The sequence below is a fragment of the Temnothorax curvispinosus genome, unplaced genomic scaffold, assembly GCF_003070985.1.
Source record: "Temnothorax curvispinosus isolate PA1 unplaced genomic scaffold, ASM307098v1 QBEX01012990.1, whole genome shotgun sequence".
Lineage (NCBI taxonomy): Eukaryota > Metazoa > Arthropoda > Insecta > Hymenoptera > Formicidae > Temnothorax > Temnothorax curvispinosus.
The window spans coordinates 1023343-1043750 of NW_020222770.1; the positions used below are offsets into that span (position 1 = coordinate 1023343).

Sequence of the window (20408 nt, forward strand, 5' to 3'; positions counted from 1 at the left end):
TTAATGATAATAATAATTAACTATAAGTAAATTAAATTACAGGGAGTTAGAAAATATATATTTTCCCGAAAGGGTTAAACGCATCACTTAAACTCATCGGAACATCGATTTTTTATAAAGAGTCAGTTTCGTTGACTCAAAAAAATTGATTATTCTAATTTACAAGGTTCCGTCAAGTTGCACACAATTGTTACAGTTATTGGTAATTGACGATGTCCAATAAGTTCTTCGCTAATCAGTTTCTTTCATGCTTTCATAGGGCATACAAGCAGCTGGCACATTGTATAGTTTTTTTGACGTCGCTTTTTGAGGAATGATCAGAAAAATTTTAAATATACTTCACGCACACTATTATTTGACAGAGTTTGCCTAATATATGACTAATATTGTTTGTTATCTTTCTTGATGTATATAAAACATAAAAATCCAAAGAAAATGTAAATTTAAAGAGAGATAAAATGTTAGTGTTTTAAATTTTCAAAATTTGTATCTATTTCTTTAAAAAACTCTGCTTTCTAAACAATTTTTTAACTCGCATATATTTGCCATCTATCTTGTCATCCCTCGAAACGCGATCTAAAATGGAGATCTTCGCTTGAACAACATAGTCACGATCATAAATCACTATGCCATGAGCACATCCATAGCACACACCACATAGTGACAATATTGTTTATATATATAAATATATAATATATATAAAAAAAAGGTGTATACATATATATATTTATGTTTTCATGTATATGCGAGCGATTCAGACTCAAAACCAGCTGCATTCAATTTTCATAGAAAACTCATATTGATATAAACACAGCTGAAAGTAATATTGGAATTCTCAATGATTGATAACGGCTACTTTAATTAATAATAAACACTAAAATGTTAACCCAATATATTTAGACTTCAGGGATCCTAGAAATTGCTATGCATCATCTAAAATGTTTCAAGATTCAAAGTATAACTTAGAGTTAGTGTGTGAAGCATAGGATTACAGTGTAACAGGAACTAAACAGTCTCGAATTCATAGTAAGACACCTTGCTCTTCTAAGGAACTCCTTAGCAAGGAATCTAGGAGATGCGGGGTAACTAGAATCTCAGCGAACCGAAAGTTGAAGCATGAAAAGTGTAAGGACGCAAGCAATCTAGCAACTACGAAGCACGTAATAGGATTCGAAAGGGAGAGTTTGGAGAGATTGCTTATGTTAGCAGTTCTTGCAACTTATTCGGAAGTGTCAAAACAGAAGAGCAGGTGAAGGCCAATGATAAATAAGAGACATTAATCAAGATATTAATAACTTTTTTCCGTTATCGTCGTGTGAGCTGAACACAGCGAGTTTTGTTTTCTGCAACTCTCGCGTTTATACGTGTAATAGGTGAACACTGAGTAGAATAGGCTAAGAGTGATCGATATTATGATGGCCGCGTGCGATGCCTCCTCATCATCATCATCATCATCATCATCATCCAGCTAGCCACGCATTACGACGAAGACGAAGACGACAGGCCTTGATCGCGGGCGATCTGATCTCGCTGTTACTGTACCTGTAGCAAACAGCAATTAGTGCAAAACCAAGGAAGACGCCCGTCACCACACCCACCATGATCACTACCATCAATCCCGTAGAGAGATTGTTGTTGGTGGCTCCTGAAACGATCAAGCATTTGTATCCCGCGCGTGTGGCGTGTACAGTGTGACCGTGTCTTGTTTGTGTATGTGAATGTGTGCGTCGCGTCGCATGGTAGTTGCATCCTAATATGCAAATACATCGTCACTTTAATCGTAGAACTTTGTAACTCCAAGGATTTGGAGATCCTCCTTTTCTCACTGAAGAATTGACAATCTTGAAGATACATACAGTTCAAAAGAGTTAGAAAGTTCTATAATTAAGAGACGATTATCCTTATTATATAATATATCGTTTTTAACATGTACATCGCTATTAAAATATAGTAATTACTACTTAATGTGAGAAAGGGAAATATAGAGAGCAAGGGATATAAAAAAAATAAGAGAACATACGAATTTCGGAATTTAACAAACCCAAGGAACTAAAAATGCAAAAACGAAGTAATATTCTTTTTTTTTAATAACAAAGTGACCTAACAATAAGAATATTTTATTGCTTAAGGGATAAAAGCGGGGACGTCGCATTTGAAAGGACCGAGAAAGTACTAAAAGGATATTATAGGATATAAGAGGACCCTTCTTTCGCTTCTCTTGAAACGAAATCGAGTGTAGTTATCGCACAATATATGAGTTCGCATACGCATCTGAATTTTATGTGCACAGCTGATAGTATGACCCCAAAAAATCCTAACTCTGGCTTATCGCGAGCCCAAAGCGATCAGGGTGATCGACTGGGCCCATATTGCTAGAATTGAAAGTATAGTAGACTTCCTTTTTATCGGAAACGATATCATTTCCGGACTAAACTGCTTTTCGTCAATAAAAAAGATGGCTTATCGCTGATAAAATGTGAAATTGGTTTAGAAAAATCACAACTTCAATCAGTATATTGAATTTTGCTGTACGGATTTTTAAATGGATTTTAATTACTTCTGATTAAACATTTAATTTCTACAGTTTAAGATTTCAAAATAGTAATTTGATTTATGTATTAATTATTATTATAATTATTATAATATATATATATATATAAATCCTTCTCATTTTCAGATGAAAATTTCACTTTAAAAAATTACAAAAAAATTAAATTTAATATTGGGAAAATAATGGTAATTACAATTTTGTAATAATTATTTTTTGAACGAATGTTACACGCATTATATCGTATAATCAAGTTTTAATTGAGGATAACGATTTAACGCCGGAAGTCTGCTATACTGAGTGAGAATTAATAATTGTTAAATAACTTGATGATACTTAATGATGGTAAAATATGAAAAGAAATATTACGACTACTCAAGTATATTTTTATATAATGCTTAAATTCTACGATATAATTAATGCGATTATTGACGTTGTCTGCCGCTCCTATTTAATTTCTTGTATTGTAATAATTGTTATAAATATTATTAAATAACGCGTTATATAATTGTATCGAGAACTTAGTTCAAAAAGCAGCAATAATAATATTTCTAATTTTATGCAAAGTGCATTTTAAATGTTATGAAACTTCAAATTAATTTGTATTATGCCGATACGTAATTAATTCGTAAAATGCTGACGTTGAAACTTTAATCGAATCTTTACATAAAGTTGATAACATTTGATCATATTTAAAAAGTTATGATATAAAAGTTTACCGCATGATCTAATAAGTCGTACATACAACTTTTAGTTTGAATATTTATTGACTTACTGTCTTTTTGAAGTGAGTCATCGATATAAGAAAGACTGTATAGCAGCATGGACAATTATATTTCAGACAGATAACCCTCCAGAAAGCATGTATATAGTAAGCAATTAAATTTGGATAATGAACGAAAGTTATAAAGAAGTAGATGTCTGTGATTGATTTGTACGCTTGCTAGAGGGTCAATTATAACGTTAAAAAAAGATCTGCAAGAACAACGGCGCATCAATTTCCCGCTTTTATCCTCTAATTAACAATTATGAGAAAGATAGAAAGATTTGTGTAAAGAGCCGTGGCTTACCGTAGGGGTAGTCTTTCTTTTCCAGTTTAGAATCAGATTTATGTACTACTACAGGTGGGGGTGTCGTTGGCGGTGCCGTCGGAATAGATTGCTCTATAGAACAGTCCGGTCCACTCCAACCGGGAAGGCAGTAACACTTGTTAACATTCGTACATACCTACGAAAAAACAGTAATTCTAGATAATGTTATATAATGTTAGATAATATTTAAATCATTAACGTAATTGCTTCTTTGCGTTGCATGTGTCTTGCGAATAACTTTTATTTTATAAATAATTATTGAATCATCAAAGAAATCTTTAGATATTGTTCCAGTTTCAATCAGATATAATGAAATTTTGAAGATTAAGTTCCACAGATTTGTAATTCAAATATATCCTGAGATTTCAGAATTATTATTTATCACTATCGTTTATTAATAACAATATTGCTTTAGATTATCTGTTACGAAATATACTTACGCCATTTCCCGAGCATTCTTTGTCGTCGTGATTACTGGGACATTTTTCTTGATCGATGTGTGGAAACAAGCTCGTACAAGTTTGATTTACGCAAATCTAGAGAATGCACGGTTATTAATTCAATATTTTAAGAATCGAGTCAACATTATTTGAAGAGATAAAACTACATATAATAGTTTTCATGAAAGTAAAAAAAAATGTGGCATTGTGATAATTACCAAATTATCACCGCAGGATGTGCCATCACGAACCAATCCCATTCCAGGCATATCGGATCCTTCCACCCTTCCAGTCGTGGCTCTTGCAAATCGGAATAATTGGTTTAATATAACCACGTATTGTGTATCAAAAAAATGTATAATATCCGACCCAGTTAAAAAGTAGCAACTCTGACTTGATTGTCAAATACTTACTTGCATTCATATTCCTGATTCCTGATAGAAATTATAGTTCTAGTGTGCAAATCTTTCATCCCATCAATTACTGGTCTCTTGCTTCCTTGTTGACATTGAAGGGATCCACAACGAACGTTTCTAAACGAAAACATTTTTCATTTTTACTACTAACAATAAGTTAATACTACATTTAAAACATAAATTTTTGGGACAATCAAATTGCCTTTTACGTCAATATGTTCTAATGAAAATTAAAATAAAAAATTTTCACATTTTTCCACTTTATACGTTTCTTCCTTTTTCTTTTATATTATATATATACATATATATATATATATATATATATATATATATATATATCTTTTATATTTTCATTTTTTCATTATACAGAAAGAGCGATTACTTACTCAGCATCGCATTTGATAAGATGACCGCTGGAGTCGGTACCGCAATGGCCGTTGATGGATCCCTTAGAGTTAAATTGCTCGAAACATTCTTGATCGGCGCCGATTCCACCGTAACCCCACACTTGCTCGCATTGTAGATCCAGAGCAGGACAAACTCCGTTGAAGCAATGGCCAGTGCCACTCGAACATATGTTGCCGTTCTTCTTATAAACATCCGGTGGACATTGGCCGGTGTCGCCGGAACACACTTCCGGTAAATCGCATTCGTTCGTTGATTCGCGGCAGATGACACCGCGAGCACGGAGCTGCAATTTTCAATATTATAATGCAATATTAAAAAAATTTAGGATTCATGTTAAAACGCGAATGCGAAAAATAAGCAAGAGAAAATTATACGCCGGAAATAAAATTATCCGGTCCTTCATAAATGTGCATTTATTACTACTTTTCATACTGCTCTATATATATATATATATATATATATATATATATATATACACTCTGAGAACCTATTTCGTTGAATCAACTAAATCTTTGTTTGGATATGAGCAAACAAATTCAAAAATTTGGTTCACATAACAAAAAATTTTTTGTTACGTGAACCAAATTTTTGTTATATTAACTAAAGAATTTGTTTGCCCATATATATATACAAACAAGGATTTAGTTGATTCAACGAAATGGGTTTCTCAGTGTATATTTTACAATTTACATTTTATGTAAACATTTTACATTTACATTTTATAACTAACTTAATGTTCTTTTGTATTATATAAGCACTTGTGAAAGTCTTTAAAGATGAGTTATGAAAATATATTTCAATATTATGGATCAGAGAATGTGATTCGCTACATCGTATTACTTCCAAGAGATTGCTTGCTAAAGGACGGGAGGATCTACTCTTATCTTACCTTGCAATCGCTACAACAAGGACCGGTCGCGCATTCGGCCTCCGTCGTCAGCTTGCAGGTGATAGGATCGCAACAAGGATCGTACACCTTGCATTCCTCGATCGATCCGCAGTCGCATTGTTCCCCGTCGTCGATTACCCTGTTTCCGCATGATCTCCTAATCTCCAACTATAATCCAAAGCAGATCCAATCGATTATGGAAACGTTAATCGAATTTGCTTCACGTACGGTTTATTCGATTTCCCTGCTAATTCGATCGAAGAGTTAATTATGTGTATGTTTTCGATCTACCTCGTTTGGTTTGTTAAAAAGGCAGTTGCCGTTGCCGTTTTTTAAAGCTTCTATATAGTCAGTTTTACTACATTCTGAAAACTTGTATGGCTGAACGTTTTCTAGGCCGACGATGGATTGAGCCATGATGCATCCGTGCCAATCGCGGCAATTGCAATCGTTCCCTAAAATTGTTAATAAGAAATTTCACCACTCCTCACCACTGCAAACTATTGTCCTCTTTGCCAAATTGATTGACGCATCGAAAATGAGCTGACAAATAATTTCGCAATACTTACTTCCATCGTCGTGGCTCATGCCAATATTGTGACCGATCATGTGAGCCATAGTGCCAGCTAAAAGATGAGGCTCGTAGGTGTTTAGATCGACGCTGATTCCTACGGATCTTTGGCTGCACACGGTTTCGGGTACAGCCACCCCTGATTCTCCACCTGAGAAAGTCTCACCCCTATCGAGAAATATCCAATTTGTTAATTATTTATTTAATAATTTTACTTTACAGTTGCTAACATTAAATTTTTATATCCTCAATTTATTTAGAAAATCAATTACATTAAATCGAGACGAAAGAATAAGATATTAAAGTGTTTGGCATGAAATATCAAAACAATTTGATTGAGAGAAGGGTCAAAAACCGGAAGAGGAACAATGAACTCACGTGAGCAATTGGGTGGTGTCCTGAGCAACTTGATACATTCTCCGCATCGTATAATCGTTAAAGCTTATCAAGGCTTGATCGATGTCGATGCCGTTATCGATTTGCGCTTGGTTGCTGCCCTTCCAAGTTTCGATGTATACGACGGAGACTCTAGTGTTTAATGTACGGAAATACTGCGGAGAAAATTTAATTTAATACATATCCTACTAAAACGTAAATTTACACGAATATTATTTCACAATCGAGCTTACCAAATCTGCGATATTAGCAACTTGGATGGCATCGTGAACAACCTCAGCTCTGGTACTACCGTTTCTTTTGTCAAACTGTGCACAGACACAAAAGTACCATTTGAAGTTACGGATGTATTAAATAACATTAATTAATATCACGAGTATTAAATTGCATTTTCTATTTAAAATCTAAAAGTACAAATGGTCTAATTGTAAGAACAAAGATAATAATAAAAAAAACTAACATTTATTTTATAATTCTCTACCGTTATAAGTGCAGATTGGAAATCAAATAAATTGTACAATTAAATAATCCATTGTTTAAAAGATTATCTTACAATTTTCTATTTAAGTTACATTTTGTTTCATTGATATATTTTATATCGTTTTATCTGTATAATTCTGTCATTTTAATTAACTTACGCTTGAAGAGGTATAATAATAACGTACCATAGCCTTATCGATAATGATGGCAGTTTCGATGTATTTGGTTGCTTCACGGACGTCTCTTTTATATCGATCGGAAGTGGTCTCTGATAGCCCGTAGATGTGCTTCTGCCGACGGTTCTTTACACGCCACTCAAGATTTCCCGAGTTAGCGCAGCCTTTGTTAACTTTTGTTCGGGCTTCAAATATAATGTGAGGATGTTTCTGCTAAAAGAGAGGCCTGCATATAGTTTATGTCCTCGCTAGCTGTCTTGCCGCCGTATACCCGTTCCCGACACTCGACATTCCATTTAATTATAGCGCGACCTAAACTTCCGCGAAGTTATGTCTATCTAGCAATAAAATCAAGCTAAATTGGCTAACTCGAATTCAAAGCCTTTGATTCAAATTTAGCCGCATTAGCCGACTATTATTTCGAGACAGTGTGCAAATTGTGCGCGTGGATTAGTGTGTAGATAGAGAAATTGGAGATTCTCCATTCTCCATGGTAATAATTCATTTATAATTGCTCCAATATTTTTTAAACATATGTACGTACGATTATTGTTCCGCCATATTCCTTACAATAATTATCGAGAAGTAATTTAACTGACCGATAAATCGCCGCCGTAGAATGGATGAATGACGAAAGTCTCGTTGCCTAAATGAATGACACCGCTGACACCGTTACACGTGTGAAAAGCAGCGCTAGCTCCCGGATAATCTCTCACAGTGCCGTGATAATAACAATGTTCTATCTCCTGCAAGAGAGATAATAATGCCATTATGAGTTTTATCGCTAAACTTGAATCTTTCCTCTTGATACTTAAAAGTCACATGAGTGTTTTAGACTATTCACAATACTGCTTTTATACTACGGTAAATAATGTAACAGTGTATATGCTTGTACATATTTATTATTGACACTTGCCTTTCACGGTACTAAAATAGCTCTGCCATTACCCGATATCTAAAGAGCCACTTTTTTTTTTATTTGTCTTGCCCTTTAGCGTCGGGAAAGACCGTAATGAGGGACCTTATATTATAAAAGCAATTTCACCCAACTAAACTGGTTTTAACAAACCGCAGAGTGAGATAATCAACTATGCAAAACAATTATGTCTTTATGACACAACCGTGAATGTCGGTTTGCGTTATGTAAATACTTGAGCATCATTAAATTGTCGCACGTGAGATTGTATTTCGCTCGAAATATTTTACCTGCTTAGACATTTGTTCCGCATCGCCGGCTAAAAAGTCTTTCTGTATAAGATTTGGAGCTAAAAGTTGCCTGCAACATAACAATGAAGAGCGCATGTAAATTTTTTTAATGGATAATATTTTTTTATTAGATCTTCTTTATAGTTTTCTCTCGTCTATTATGCTTACAGTTTTATCACTCTATATTAAGAAAAAAAATATATAAAGATACTTACGTATTTAATTCTAAGTCTAGACGAAATTTGTGATTAAAGGCCTTGATCAGAAGAGACGTCCGGTGAAAATGTCTCCCTGTCTGAAAATATCAATTTTGCATGATTAACATTATTCACTACAAATATTTTAAGGTTAATTTTTTATCTTAAAATCTACATTAATAAATGATTATCTCAAAATCTATTTCTGTACTGCAAAACTTACTCTCATTCTGCCTCTAGGATTCTGATATCCTCCATCTCCGTAACCTCTTTGAGGAAACTAAATTATAATAAGAATACATAATGTTAACCATTTATCAATTATAATATTAAAGACGTAATCCAAATAAATTAAATATCTATAATATTAGAAAGTTCAGTATATTATTATTATAAATTTATAACAACATTTTTATTTATTTTTATTATCCACAATTTCCTTGCATTTTTATTTATCTATATCTATATATTTTTATTTATTTATTTGATTTTATTGAGTTCAACAAAAATATTCACGTGGTGAAAACTATAGAGGAAAGCAATGTGGGGTGTGAAATTTTACCTTCGGTACGCCGACTTCTCTCGTGGATATCCCCATTTTCTCGTGATGCCGTAGCTGTACCGGATAGATGATCTGATAGTAATGACCACCGATATTTCGTATTAGCTCTTGGTTTTGTCGATATTCGTGTAGTAGTCGTTCGACCTCACCTGAAATCAATTTCCACGTTCAATCGAACGCCCTAATTTCACCCCCTGGTACCCCACTCTTTCATCCATCCCTCTACGATCTCTAATTTCATCTCGAATGGACTTTGGGGCGATTCATTGCGCCATACCGACGAAATTTCACGCTATTGCCATTAACCTGCCTGCCCTCTCAACCATCGGCGCCGAGATTTTAGTCCGTACGACTCAATAATAACGGCAGTAATAAAGTAGTATAAAGTAGATTTTATTGTCCCATTTCTTTTGTATCCACGTATTAGCCCTCTCAATCTTGATTGATTCGGCCTCGATTTCCTTCATAAAAGAGTGACGTTTTCTCTCTCAGCTCTCAAGCCTCACGTATGAAATTGACGATATGTGTATATATTTCTTACAGCATTTCTTATAGCATATAATTAATATTTATTAAATATTATTGCATTTTTTAATTAATAATCTGATGTAATTTAAATTAAAAAATTTTCCCATTTCTCTCATCTGTAGATTTTTCACAAGCAATTTATATTCGGCATTAACATTGCCTCCTAGAATTTATAGTTGAGAAATGGCACTATACCTTGTAGGTATATGTTGGAAAATTGTCATTACCGAGATCGGCGATAAATATCGATCGTTCGAAGCTCCTCTAGGCTAATGCTATATTTCCCACGTTTTGCGAATCGTTTTCGCGTCCTTATTTCGAAAAGTTTACGCGCGCGCCAATCGCGAATTGAATTTCTATCTCCACTCTTCAAGCGTCGCACAAACACGCCGAGATTACTCGCCGATTAATTTACTCTTTTCGCCCCGCCCGTCAACCTCCTCCTCCTCCTCCCGCCAATTGTTGCCGTTGCCGCAGAAATGTCACGTAAATTGCGATTAATTCGGCCGACGTCACTATGTTTCACATTGCAGTTACATGCGTTGCAGTTGCGGTAACTCGCGACGGCTTCGATTTTCCGTCAGAATATTCTAATGTCTTTCTTAGACCTCGTGACTCTTGAAATTTTTTGCATAATTGCTTTTTAATCATTAAATTTTACATTCTTGTGCAAGACAGTACTTTAAACTTTAATTTTTAATTAAACTCCTTAATTCTCTGAATCCTAGATTCTTTGTTACTAAGGCACGTCGCGTAATATGTTTCCCGACACTTTCAATCCAGGATTAATTAAATTGCAAATTGAATTCCTGTATAAATAATAGATATATATACACAAGTGGTATATATCAAATTAAATTAAATTTCATGTAATGTTGCAGCAGCTATTGCTGTTTACTCGTGTATGCTCAACGCCGCTTTACATCCTAATCCCTAATTAAGCTCCCTAATTCCACGAATCCTGTATTCAACGTTACTGAAATACATTATGTAGAATTTTCTCAGCGTTTAAAACCAGATTAAAATAAATGCGAGCTGGAATAACTTGAAATTTTTCTTTTCCCCGCTCTCAAGACAGATTTCCCATTACACAATCGCCGTAATATCTAGGCCGGGATTCGCGCCGTCGAGCTCTGTCCCGGTGCATTGTCCCCGTCTAAAATGTAATCCAATTTAAGTTTCGCGTTTCCGACCAATCAGCGATGTTGACTTAACAATAAACCGCTCTCGAGGATTTGTCGTATCCTCGAGGATCAAGTTTCTAACGAAAGTGCTGCATTGCGGTCCTTCCATTTTACGGTAGTTTGTTTACGCAAAGCCTTATCCCGCAACCGTCGTAATTGTGCAAAGATTGCGACAGCGAATCTTTGCAAAATTTTCCTATCCCGCAAGATTAGCGAAATTTAATTTATAATTATTTTAACCGTGGCGCAATTCGTTGTGTAAATAATGACGGAAATAAAATTTCATCGTTTTATTAAATCAAGATTAATCTTGCACGAAAAATTTAGATTAAATTGAATAATTTCTAAATATACTCTCACAAAGCTTTGTTCATTGAATCTATATAAATACCTTCATGAATTAGTTGATTATATTTCAAGCTTGCATTGTAAGAATTAGTCAACTAATTAGCACCAGTTACTAATTAGTATTATTAGTTATTATTAGTTATTTAATAATTAGTTACTAATTAGCACTAGTTAAGCATAATAATTTTGCCATAAAATATATGTTTACTCACCAGCGGGAGTTTCCTCTTCCTTCCAAAAGGAATCATCTAAAGTGTAGTCTGCTTCTAAAACACAGAATAAAATGTACGATTCAATAAACTATTGAGATTCTATTAGATATACACACCATAACATATATGTATATGTTGATAACGCACTCAAAAACGAACAAATAAAGCACATATAAAATGTAAATATAAATATAACAGTTATAAATAGCTTTAAACTATAATACTTTTTATAATAATCAGCCAAAGATAATGTCTCAAAGAGATACTGGCGGTAAAAGGATTACGTGGCATGTGTTCGGGCATTTTAGTGGTTCACCTGAGAGTTTTAGACTAGATGAACTTCAGCGAACTTCAGCAAACCCCGAGCTAAGCAGACTCTTTGCTGACCAAACAAGGAATTGAAAATCAAAAGAATAGAGGATCAAAGGATTTAAGACGCTTGGGATTTTGGATATCTCATATTCAAAACATCAAGATCTCAAGAACATCTCAAACGAAAGCTATTCCTTAACTTAGTTTACAGTAATCTTTAATTTAATTTTGAGTTTTTAATTAATTTCAAAGATATTTAATGTTTGTGATATAAACAAAATGTTTAAGAAGTACGATATTCTCTTTCAATCAAATTTTTGCTTAGTTTTTATTATAACCGATCTAGAATTCTGCAACGTTTAAAAGCATACAAAATACTCTATTGTTCAATCTGTTTGTGTTGGTTTTAAAAGTATTCTGTTTAAAATTTTAAAATGTTAAATATCACAATAGAGTGAAAGACTAGCGACGACAAATGTTAAATGTTTCAATATTGAAACATCGTAATGAATCCATTAATTATGTATCAGTTACTCGTCCCATTATAACAGTATGTTTAATGGGATGTTTACCTATCTTGCTCATTCATCTGTTACGCGAGGTTAATACAGAAATTGCTGACCTTTCTACTCGCATACAAACAAAATAATTTTCTTATATTATAGCCACAAATATCCGATATTACCTTCTATTTCTGGATATGCCACGTCGGCTCAAGCATTTTCATTCATTTGTTTAACATAACAACATGTTACATTTTTTTTTCACATGCAAGGATCCGTTTAAATAATCGCGCAATTTATCACGTCTTTGCAATCTGGATTGAGTAAAACGGCAACAAGAAAAAGAATATACGGCAGTATTTGCACTTTTATCCTGCGCAAGGACGAGAATGGATGGCGAAACTTTTTCATCTTCGCGTAAAATTCCTCGCCGCAAAATTCATAAGATGGACGTAACGCCGGATAAAAGGGACGACAGTTTGCGCTGGCCTACTTCCGGTACCAGAGTACAAAAAAATCAGCCGAGGGCGAAGTCGGCCTCGAATAGATCGGAGTCAATGACGCGACGATGCTGCAACGGCGTTTCTTACCCTCTGAAGCCCTTCGGGCTTTTCTAGGCGAAACCGGTACATTGCCCTTCGCGGCTCAGTGACTGAAATCTTTTCAATCATCGTTGACGCAAATATTTATCGTTAAAAACGGATTTCTCTAAATAGTTTACGTCACTTGCCTACAATTTAATGTTTTTTTTTAATTTAATATTTTATATTAAAATCTCTGAAATCGAAGCAACAAAGTTTGAATTGGATAAGATTGAGGTTGAGAAGAGCGTCAAAGATGAAGGAAGTTCGATTGCCTGACGAGTTTGATAATTAAGTTATTTAGAACTCGAAGGGTTCTGACATCGCCTAAGTCCGAAGGCATCATTTACGAAGGAACAGATGCATCTAAAGATATGAACTTGCGCAAGATTTGGATAGATTCGATTCAATTATTATATTTTAATTATATAATTATCTGGAATTGAATATTCGAAAGTTTGAAAAATAAAAATTTTTGAAAAAAAATATTTTGAATAATATTTGAGAAGAAAGATAAGCGCGTGAGAAAGCTAAAGTGTCCCTAAGGAAGCCTTGACTAGGTTCAAGGTAAGCATTATATTCCCACACACGGAGTTGAACAATCGATTTATCTGGAATTCAAAGAAGAGCTGGACTTCAAGGGAGAAATCTTGAATCCACCAAGTCAGAAGCATGCTCGGGAAACAAGTACAAAGGATGTATGAGAATCCTGATTATATGACTAAATTGCAACTAATGTCGTTGTACGAAGAGTTTAATAATCCAGCTATTTAGAATAATATAATGGAGAGAGAGAAAGAGAGAGAGAGAGAGATAAGCTTCAAACAAATTTTTATGAAGGGCTGAAGTTTCGAAATATATGAGGAGGAAAATAAGTAGAAGAGATAGAAGATTTCCAAGGAAGGTTTGCCTAGGTTTTGAGGCACCAAACTGTCGCATACGAGACTGAACAATCGGTTTATCTAGTACCCGAAGAATCGAGTTCAAAGGAGCCTGAGATCGTCCAAGTTTCAAAGCATGCTGGAGAAGGTGGTGCAAAAGGGCGCACGTGAAAGAGAGAGAGAGAGAGAGAGAAGAGAGAGAACGTGAGAGAAAGAGGGAAAGAGGAAGAGAGAGTCCTGGGCAAGGTTCGACTAGGTTCGGTTCGGTGGCATTGCATATCCCGGCACATCTCGCAGGTGCAGGGCGTGGTGCCTTGTCGGCAATATCGATTACAAACCCGGGCGGTTGCGCATTCACGTCGACACGTGGACGTGGACCGGCAGCCAGACTAAATTTGTGTTGCCCTATATTTTAGGTTCCCGCACTCATCTGCCTCTCAAAGATTGATTGCTTTTCCCTCCATCCCTTTCCTTTTACTCTTCCTTCTCATTCTCTCCGTCCTCCTGTCTGTCCCGATCTCTCTCTCTCTCTCCCTCTTCCTCCCACCCTCATTCGCTCGCTGTGCCTAACGGCACTGTACCGGAAGTTACGACCCTACACCCAGATTAAGATTCTAGGGTTCAAGCGAAGGGTCAAAGATGAAATTCGCAGGAGAAGGTTAATGAATGTAATGATTCCATCCATCCAGAGTTATAGATGGAAAGATTGGAGAATTTGTCTATTTTTATAAAAATCTAAAGCCCGAAGATGTGCTAAAAATATCTTTAATTTGTTAGGATTTTTTCATAAAGCTGAGATAATTCACATTAATTAATAAATTTTAAAATATTGAATATCTTTGAAATATCTAAATTAAGAACTTAATAAAATTGTTGCAAATACATATGAGAGTGATTATATATACTGTAAGGAATGCTACAGGTTTAAAAAAAACTAAGGTTGCAGAATCAAGAAATTGGACCAAATACGTGTTTCTGAGGTTTTAAAATTTCTTTTGGGATTCGTCGTCGGAAGATAAACTTTCTAGGTTGAAAGCTCACTTTTCTGTTGAATTTATTTCGTACAAAGACTACATTACACTTAGGACTATATTACCGGTGAACGCGCGTCTTGAGCTTAAACTGCCCTTTTATTTTAAGGTCTCTTAACTTTATTGCCACCAGAAAGCGGCAGCTGTCGATTCTTTCGTAACCAAGACTCTTTCCGTTGGTTCATATTGATTTCTTTTCACAGTAAACCATTTCCGCGAAAGACTCGTTTCATTTGTAAGGCAGACGTGTCCGCGAATTTAGAATGGTTGTACAATCCTTCGTATAGTTTCATGATCCTCAGCCTAAAAGAGCTTAAAGTCCTAAAGACTAAAATGATCTCGGTATCGAAGAGATCGAAGAACCCATAAACTGGAGAAATAATAAATTATATAATCTTAGGTCTTAAGTCGAGAAAATCGAAGACTTTAAGATAAGATATAGATATAATATTTATTATATATCTCAAATATAAAATTTGTATGTATAATTTTACATACAATTAACATATATTATATACATAACTAAATTTAATTGTGATTTATAATATGTTATGAGCAACTATAATTATTTTGAATTATTAAATATCTCAATTGACAATAAATCTTATAAGAGATAGTATTTCTTTTTTTAAGACGAAGTAGTGATATAATAATTTACACCGATATAAATTTACATCGATATAAAAATAGAAACTGAAATGCTCGACACGATCACACGCAAAATAATTTCCTTCTGAGTTATCGACGACCTTGTCGTCACACTTTACTTGTCCCGAAATCCCCGTGATTACGGCCTTAAATCCACGCGTAATCCTGAATCCGCAGTATCCCTCTCTCTCCAGGCTCAAAGGGTTGCGTCTCCGCTTAATGGAGCCGCGTACGTTCGAGATAAATTGCCAGCGTGGAGAAATCCTTTTCCTGTGCAAACTATTTATCCCGAAGACCGGCATGGAAACGTTTTCCGATGGGATGAGAAGCCGCGTGAAGGGCGAGAGGGCGAGAGGGCGAGAAGGACGAGAAGGAGAGGGTGGAGGGTGAGGAAAGTGCTGTGTGAATGGTGGGTTGGTTAAAACACAATCTCAACTTCTTCGCCAATTTCTATTTACTCGTTTTTTGTCTTAATTCTTGAGACTCCTCACAAATCCAAGGACTTCAAGATTTACGAAAATCCAAAGATCCGAGAGAATCTGAGAGATAGAAGATTATTCGACTCTTGAAATAGATTTCGTTTATCAACTTCTTACATGTTGAAATTTTTATATTAATTTTTATATAATTGTGTAATTATGGAATTAAAAAATAAAATTCCGAAATATTTAGAAAAAAAAAACCATTTTTACATATTTTTGCAAAAAGATATAGTTAGGAACCCAGATTAATAAAACACTTTAACGCATATTTAATTCATTTTCTAAACTGACAGAAGTGCATTGCGCGATTATGTTAACATACATTAACGTGAAAAGTGAATTACAGTAAAAGCGCATAAATCCGTGTTTGCAGCATAAACTTCTTCCTGTCGCGCTAATTTCTTTCACTTCGAATTTTGATTTTTGATTTGTCCCGTCAACATCTCGTCGTATGCGAGAAACATCTAAAATCGAATAAATATGCAATCAGACACGAACGGACATTCGCTTTGAGACCGTCTTTCCTCTCGAAATTTGTCTCTCTTTTCCGTATTTGTCGCAACTGTTTATTTCCTACATTTATGGAAGATTCGCGAATCCCAGGCTGCTGGTTGAACAAATACTAGTGTATACGACATCGGAAATACTGCAATTTCTTTCATCTACGAACGCTTTGACCAATTTAGAGTCGCTCGTAAAGAAAAAGTTTCACCGGATATTATATTTCTTAGTTTACAACATTAAATATCTCAAACAATTTGTTTAAAAAATCTCGGAGTAACTAAATCGAAATTTACTCTTGTCTAAGAAAGAAATTGATTTTAAGCTCGACAAAGAATACGAATTTTTAATTTTTCGCATATTTTATGATATTTCTTACAAAAATCTGGATATATATATTTTTTTTATTCTTGTTTTATATTTTTTTTATAAATAAACGTTAGTATTTTTAAATAGGTTAGTATTTAATACAATCAAAATAAAAATTTCTACGTACTGGAATCCAACATAATAAATTAATAAAAGTCTTCTAACGAATAACGGGTCAATATTCTTATTCCTTCACGTATGATGTTCTGACATGAGATCAGATTCTCCTAGCGGCGCAGGAAACAAAAATGATGCGCCGACGATGCGTAATCCCGCGGGAATGAAGATAATGATTAACTACACCTAAGTGTCTCATATTTTCCCCTCCGCGCGATGACCTCGGGCGTCCAGGATCACGCATCTCCTCCGCGGGTTATGGCTCCCCTGGCCTGGCTGGGATGAAGGTTTGCGCGCATTCGTTTCAGATTTCAAACGCTTTGCCACTTTGAACATCGGTAAAGCGTAGGAATTCTAAAACAAATACCACACTTTGCGCTCGTCCTGGCCGCTCTTCTCTTCGACATCTCGATCCTCTGTGTCCTCGTACATATCAGATACAGCTCAACAGCCGAGTTCTTTGATTGACAAACTTACGATGTAGGATCGTCGTATCTTTCGAACTTGCACCCTTTTGCACATTGAGTTTAACATGTTTCCGAGAATTTTAATATCCATACGAACAAATTTTTTTTTTTATAATTCTGGAAAACCTCGAACCCAGACGCAGAGCTAAGGAATTTACAACATACGGATTCTTTCTGTTCTACGCCGTCGGAGACGGTTTGTTTTAAAAGTTTATATATCGTCGTAATCTAATAAAGTAGACATTTCCGCCATCGCAAACCTGCCGCGACGTCATATTTATTTGTTGTCTAACATCCTGTCGCTGCCGTTTGCCGGTTCCCACATTATTCTTGCCTGGTATCGAGATAGAGAATGATGACGGTCATTCCCGAAAAAGGAAAATGGACGAGACTGGCGAGAGGTTGTGGGTGAGTCAGCCGGAAAAGCGGCAGCCAGGTCCGGGCAGAATTTCTCAGGCGTCGAAGACGATTTAAGAGGACATCCGGGAAAAATGACCTGCCACGAGCCCGGCAATTTCGATCCGAGGCGTACGATTCGAGACGTACCAATTCAAAAATTCAGAACTACTATCCGGAATTTAGACGATAGATACTTTTGCTACGGCGGGTGAAAATAGAATAGTAAAATTTATCTTCAACTAATGAAAGGAGCACTTAAATTTCCGTGTATAAAAGAATTCATTCCGTTCGCCTTTCTTGTCTGACTATTAGAACGCTTTCTACTTAAATTGTTCGCGGCAGCTCTTTTCGAAAGTAAATCTTTATGCTTCGCGATATAAAATAGTAAACGAAATCATAATCATTTACCATTTTTGTCACTAGCACTGTTAATAGTTTTTTAATTAGTATTATTGGTTAGCATTTTATACAATTAATGTGAAACGTTTTTCCATGCTAAACATTTTCATAAAAATCAATAGATATATTGAATTGTCTATTCGCATCGCATATTCAATCTTGTATATTGAATTAAAAATGCTATAATCTGATTATTAAGCAGTACGAAAATAACAAGTGAACTCAATACAAATAGAATTGTATAGGGTACATCAGCCAGAAAAGCGGATAGCGAGCTCGAGCAGAATTTTTCAGACATTGATAGCGTCTTACAGAACACGTGGGAAAAATGATCCGGAAGTTTGCTCGCCTTGCTCTATCGTGATATTGTTTGCACACGAGCAACCAATACGACATGACACGTCTCGCCCGAAGAAAGGGTGAATGTAACATAGCTGCGGGACACGAATTGATACCTCGTTCTCCCTGTAGCGCGCGAACAGCTTTCTCAAATTCTTTAGATCCCTGCACGTTTGAAACGTCAAATTTTAATTCTTTTATTTGCACGATTTAAATGACCGGACCAGATATGACGCTCGGCACATGTAGAGTGCATTCGGGGAGACGCTATTAACGCTATAAATGCAAACGCTATGAACTTCGAGGAGCCAATAGCGCGATAGCGATAGCGCCAGCAGTTAATAAGCGCCAATTAGCATTTCGTGCCTCACTTCGAAAATAATAGCGAAAATAGCGCGAGTGATGACGTCACGCTGCCTTCACAGTGACGTCATCATCGTACATCACAGCGCCACAAAGCGTCTCGTCGAACAGTTCTGGACGATAATTGTGCTAATAGCGCGCTCCCCGAATGCACCCCTAATAATGCGATTTCACGAAGCGAGATAAAAAATACCACAAGAACGCACGCACAAAAGGGCACCGTCGTCTCGTATACAGCGCCACGGCGCCCGTTTTTCGTTGCCGCTTTCAGAGATGACGCTAAAATTGGAGATCTCGCCTTTTTACCTCCGTCGCCGTGCGCCGGCGAGGTGACTCGGCCTCTTTTCGCCGAGAAATTTAATTTTACCCCCGCGTTCCGCGCTACCGACTCTCCGCGCGCTACCCTTCCTGAATTTTTATCGCTACGTGACCATCATGCTTTCGATTCGACGTTCTCCGTCGAATCGAATTCGCGCGAAAGACGCGAAATTCAAACGGAATACACGAAACTCGCGCGAAATTTGCGAAGCGTGATAAAATTCACTCAGAGCATAGGGTAGGTCATCTCTCCCGGCGGTTCATTGATAATCGACGATGGGCTGATGCACCCGTCCCATTTTATTCAAGATGTCCGCCGCGCGCTTCCACCGCCCGAAGATGTCCTAGATGTTTCGCTCGAATAAAATAACCGATATACAATTTACGTTTAAAGGCGGGCTGGGGGGGAGGGGGTGGGGAACTGGATCAGATTGACCCACATCATGCATTCCGAGGGTTAGTAAATCCATCGTTCTTCCGTCACTCGATAACCGCGTATAAGGATCCCCTTCCCCCGTCTGTGACTCTCCCGTCCCTCCTTCTCATCCCTCTCGCGTTTCCACCCTCATTACGTCATCACTACCAACGCATACGTCAATGTACACTGCAGGCGCTCTGCAGTCGACTGCCTCGTTATTTCGCGATTTCCTGTTGATCGCCGCCCTACGACATCGCGAGACATCGATCGCCCAGATACATACTGTCGACAACGGACAGAAGGACGTGGCACGCGCGTACACGAAATCGATTGCCTTTTCGCACTCTCGTGTGTGTACACGCTCACGCGTGCGAATGTGACTTTTATCATACCGCTGTTAAAATGCAACGTTGATCGATAATCCGAATCGATTTGTAGCTTAGCTGACATATACTAACGCTATTTGCGCGATTTCTGTTAATCCCTCTCCATTTGCCATCGGCAAGGATATAGCGGTAGGGTGAAATTTAGGAGACAAATCTTCCTAGATCTCCTGCGAGAGAAACCTTGTTCTTATTTCGATTTTCGCGAAAATACAGATTGACCTAGACCTACCAAACCACCTTTT

General features: G+C 36.2%; 2 protein-coding genes across 19 annotated transcripts in view; one reads left to right on the forward strand and one right to left on the reverse strand.

The window, feature by feature from the left end:
- Window positions 1-20408, reverse strand: part of LOC112463016 (disintegrin and metalloproteinase domain-containing protein 11) — a 40669-nt gene that overhangs the window by 14239 nt on the left and 6022 nt on the right. For 11 of the 18 annotated variants that reach the window (XM_025029155.1, XM_025029165.1, XM_025029161.1 and 8 more), the window contains exons 2-18: window positions 11653-11706; window positions 9381-9529; window positions 9042-9098; window positions 8837-8916; window positions 8622-8691; window positions 8015-8161; window positions 7425-7628; window positions 6993-7067; window positions 6742-6914; window positions 6362-6531; window positions 6084-6247; window positions 5793-5960; window positions 4882-5186; window positions 4493-4612; window positions 4298-4379; window positions 4080-4175; window positions 3619-3775 (exon numbers count right to left, since the gene is read on the reverse strand). In XM_025029155.1, coding sequence (XP_024884923.1) covers window positions 3619-3775; window positions 4080-4175; window positions 4298-4379; window positions 4493-4612; window positions 4882-5186; window positions 5793-5960; window positions 6084-6247; window positions 6362-6531; window positions 6742-6914; window positions 6993-7067; window positions 7425-7628; window positions 8015-8161; window positions 8622-8691; window positions 8837-8916; window positions 9042-9098; window positions 9381-9529; window positions 11653-11706 — 2271 coding nt within the window. Of the gene's footprint in view, window positions 1-1518; window positions 1646-3618; window positions 3776-4079; window positions 4176-4297; window positions 4380-4492; window positions 4613-4881; window positions 5187-5792; window positions 5961-6083; window positions 6248-6361; window positions 6532-6741; window positions 6915-6992; window positions 7068-7424; window positions 7629-8014; window positions 8162-8621; window positions 8692-8836; window positions 8917-9041; window positions 9099-9380; window positions 9530-11652; window positions 11707-20408 lie in introns of those variants that run through there. The other 7 variants (XM_025029154.1, XM_025029162.1, XM_025029169.1 and 4 more) reach the window with 4 other exon arrangements.
- LOC112463019 (centrosomal protein of 131 kDa-like) overlaps window positions 1-20408 on the forward strand; it is a 63909-nt gene that overhangs the window by 11560 nt on the left and 31941 nt on the right. The window lies entirely within an intron of this gene.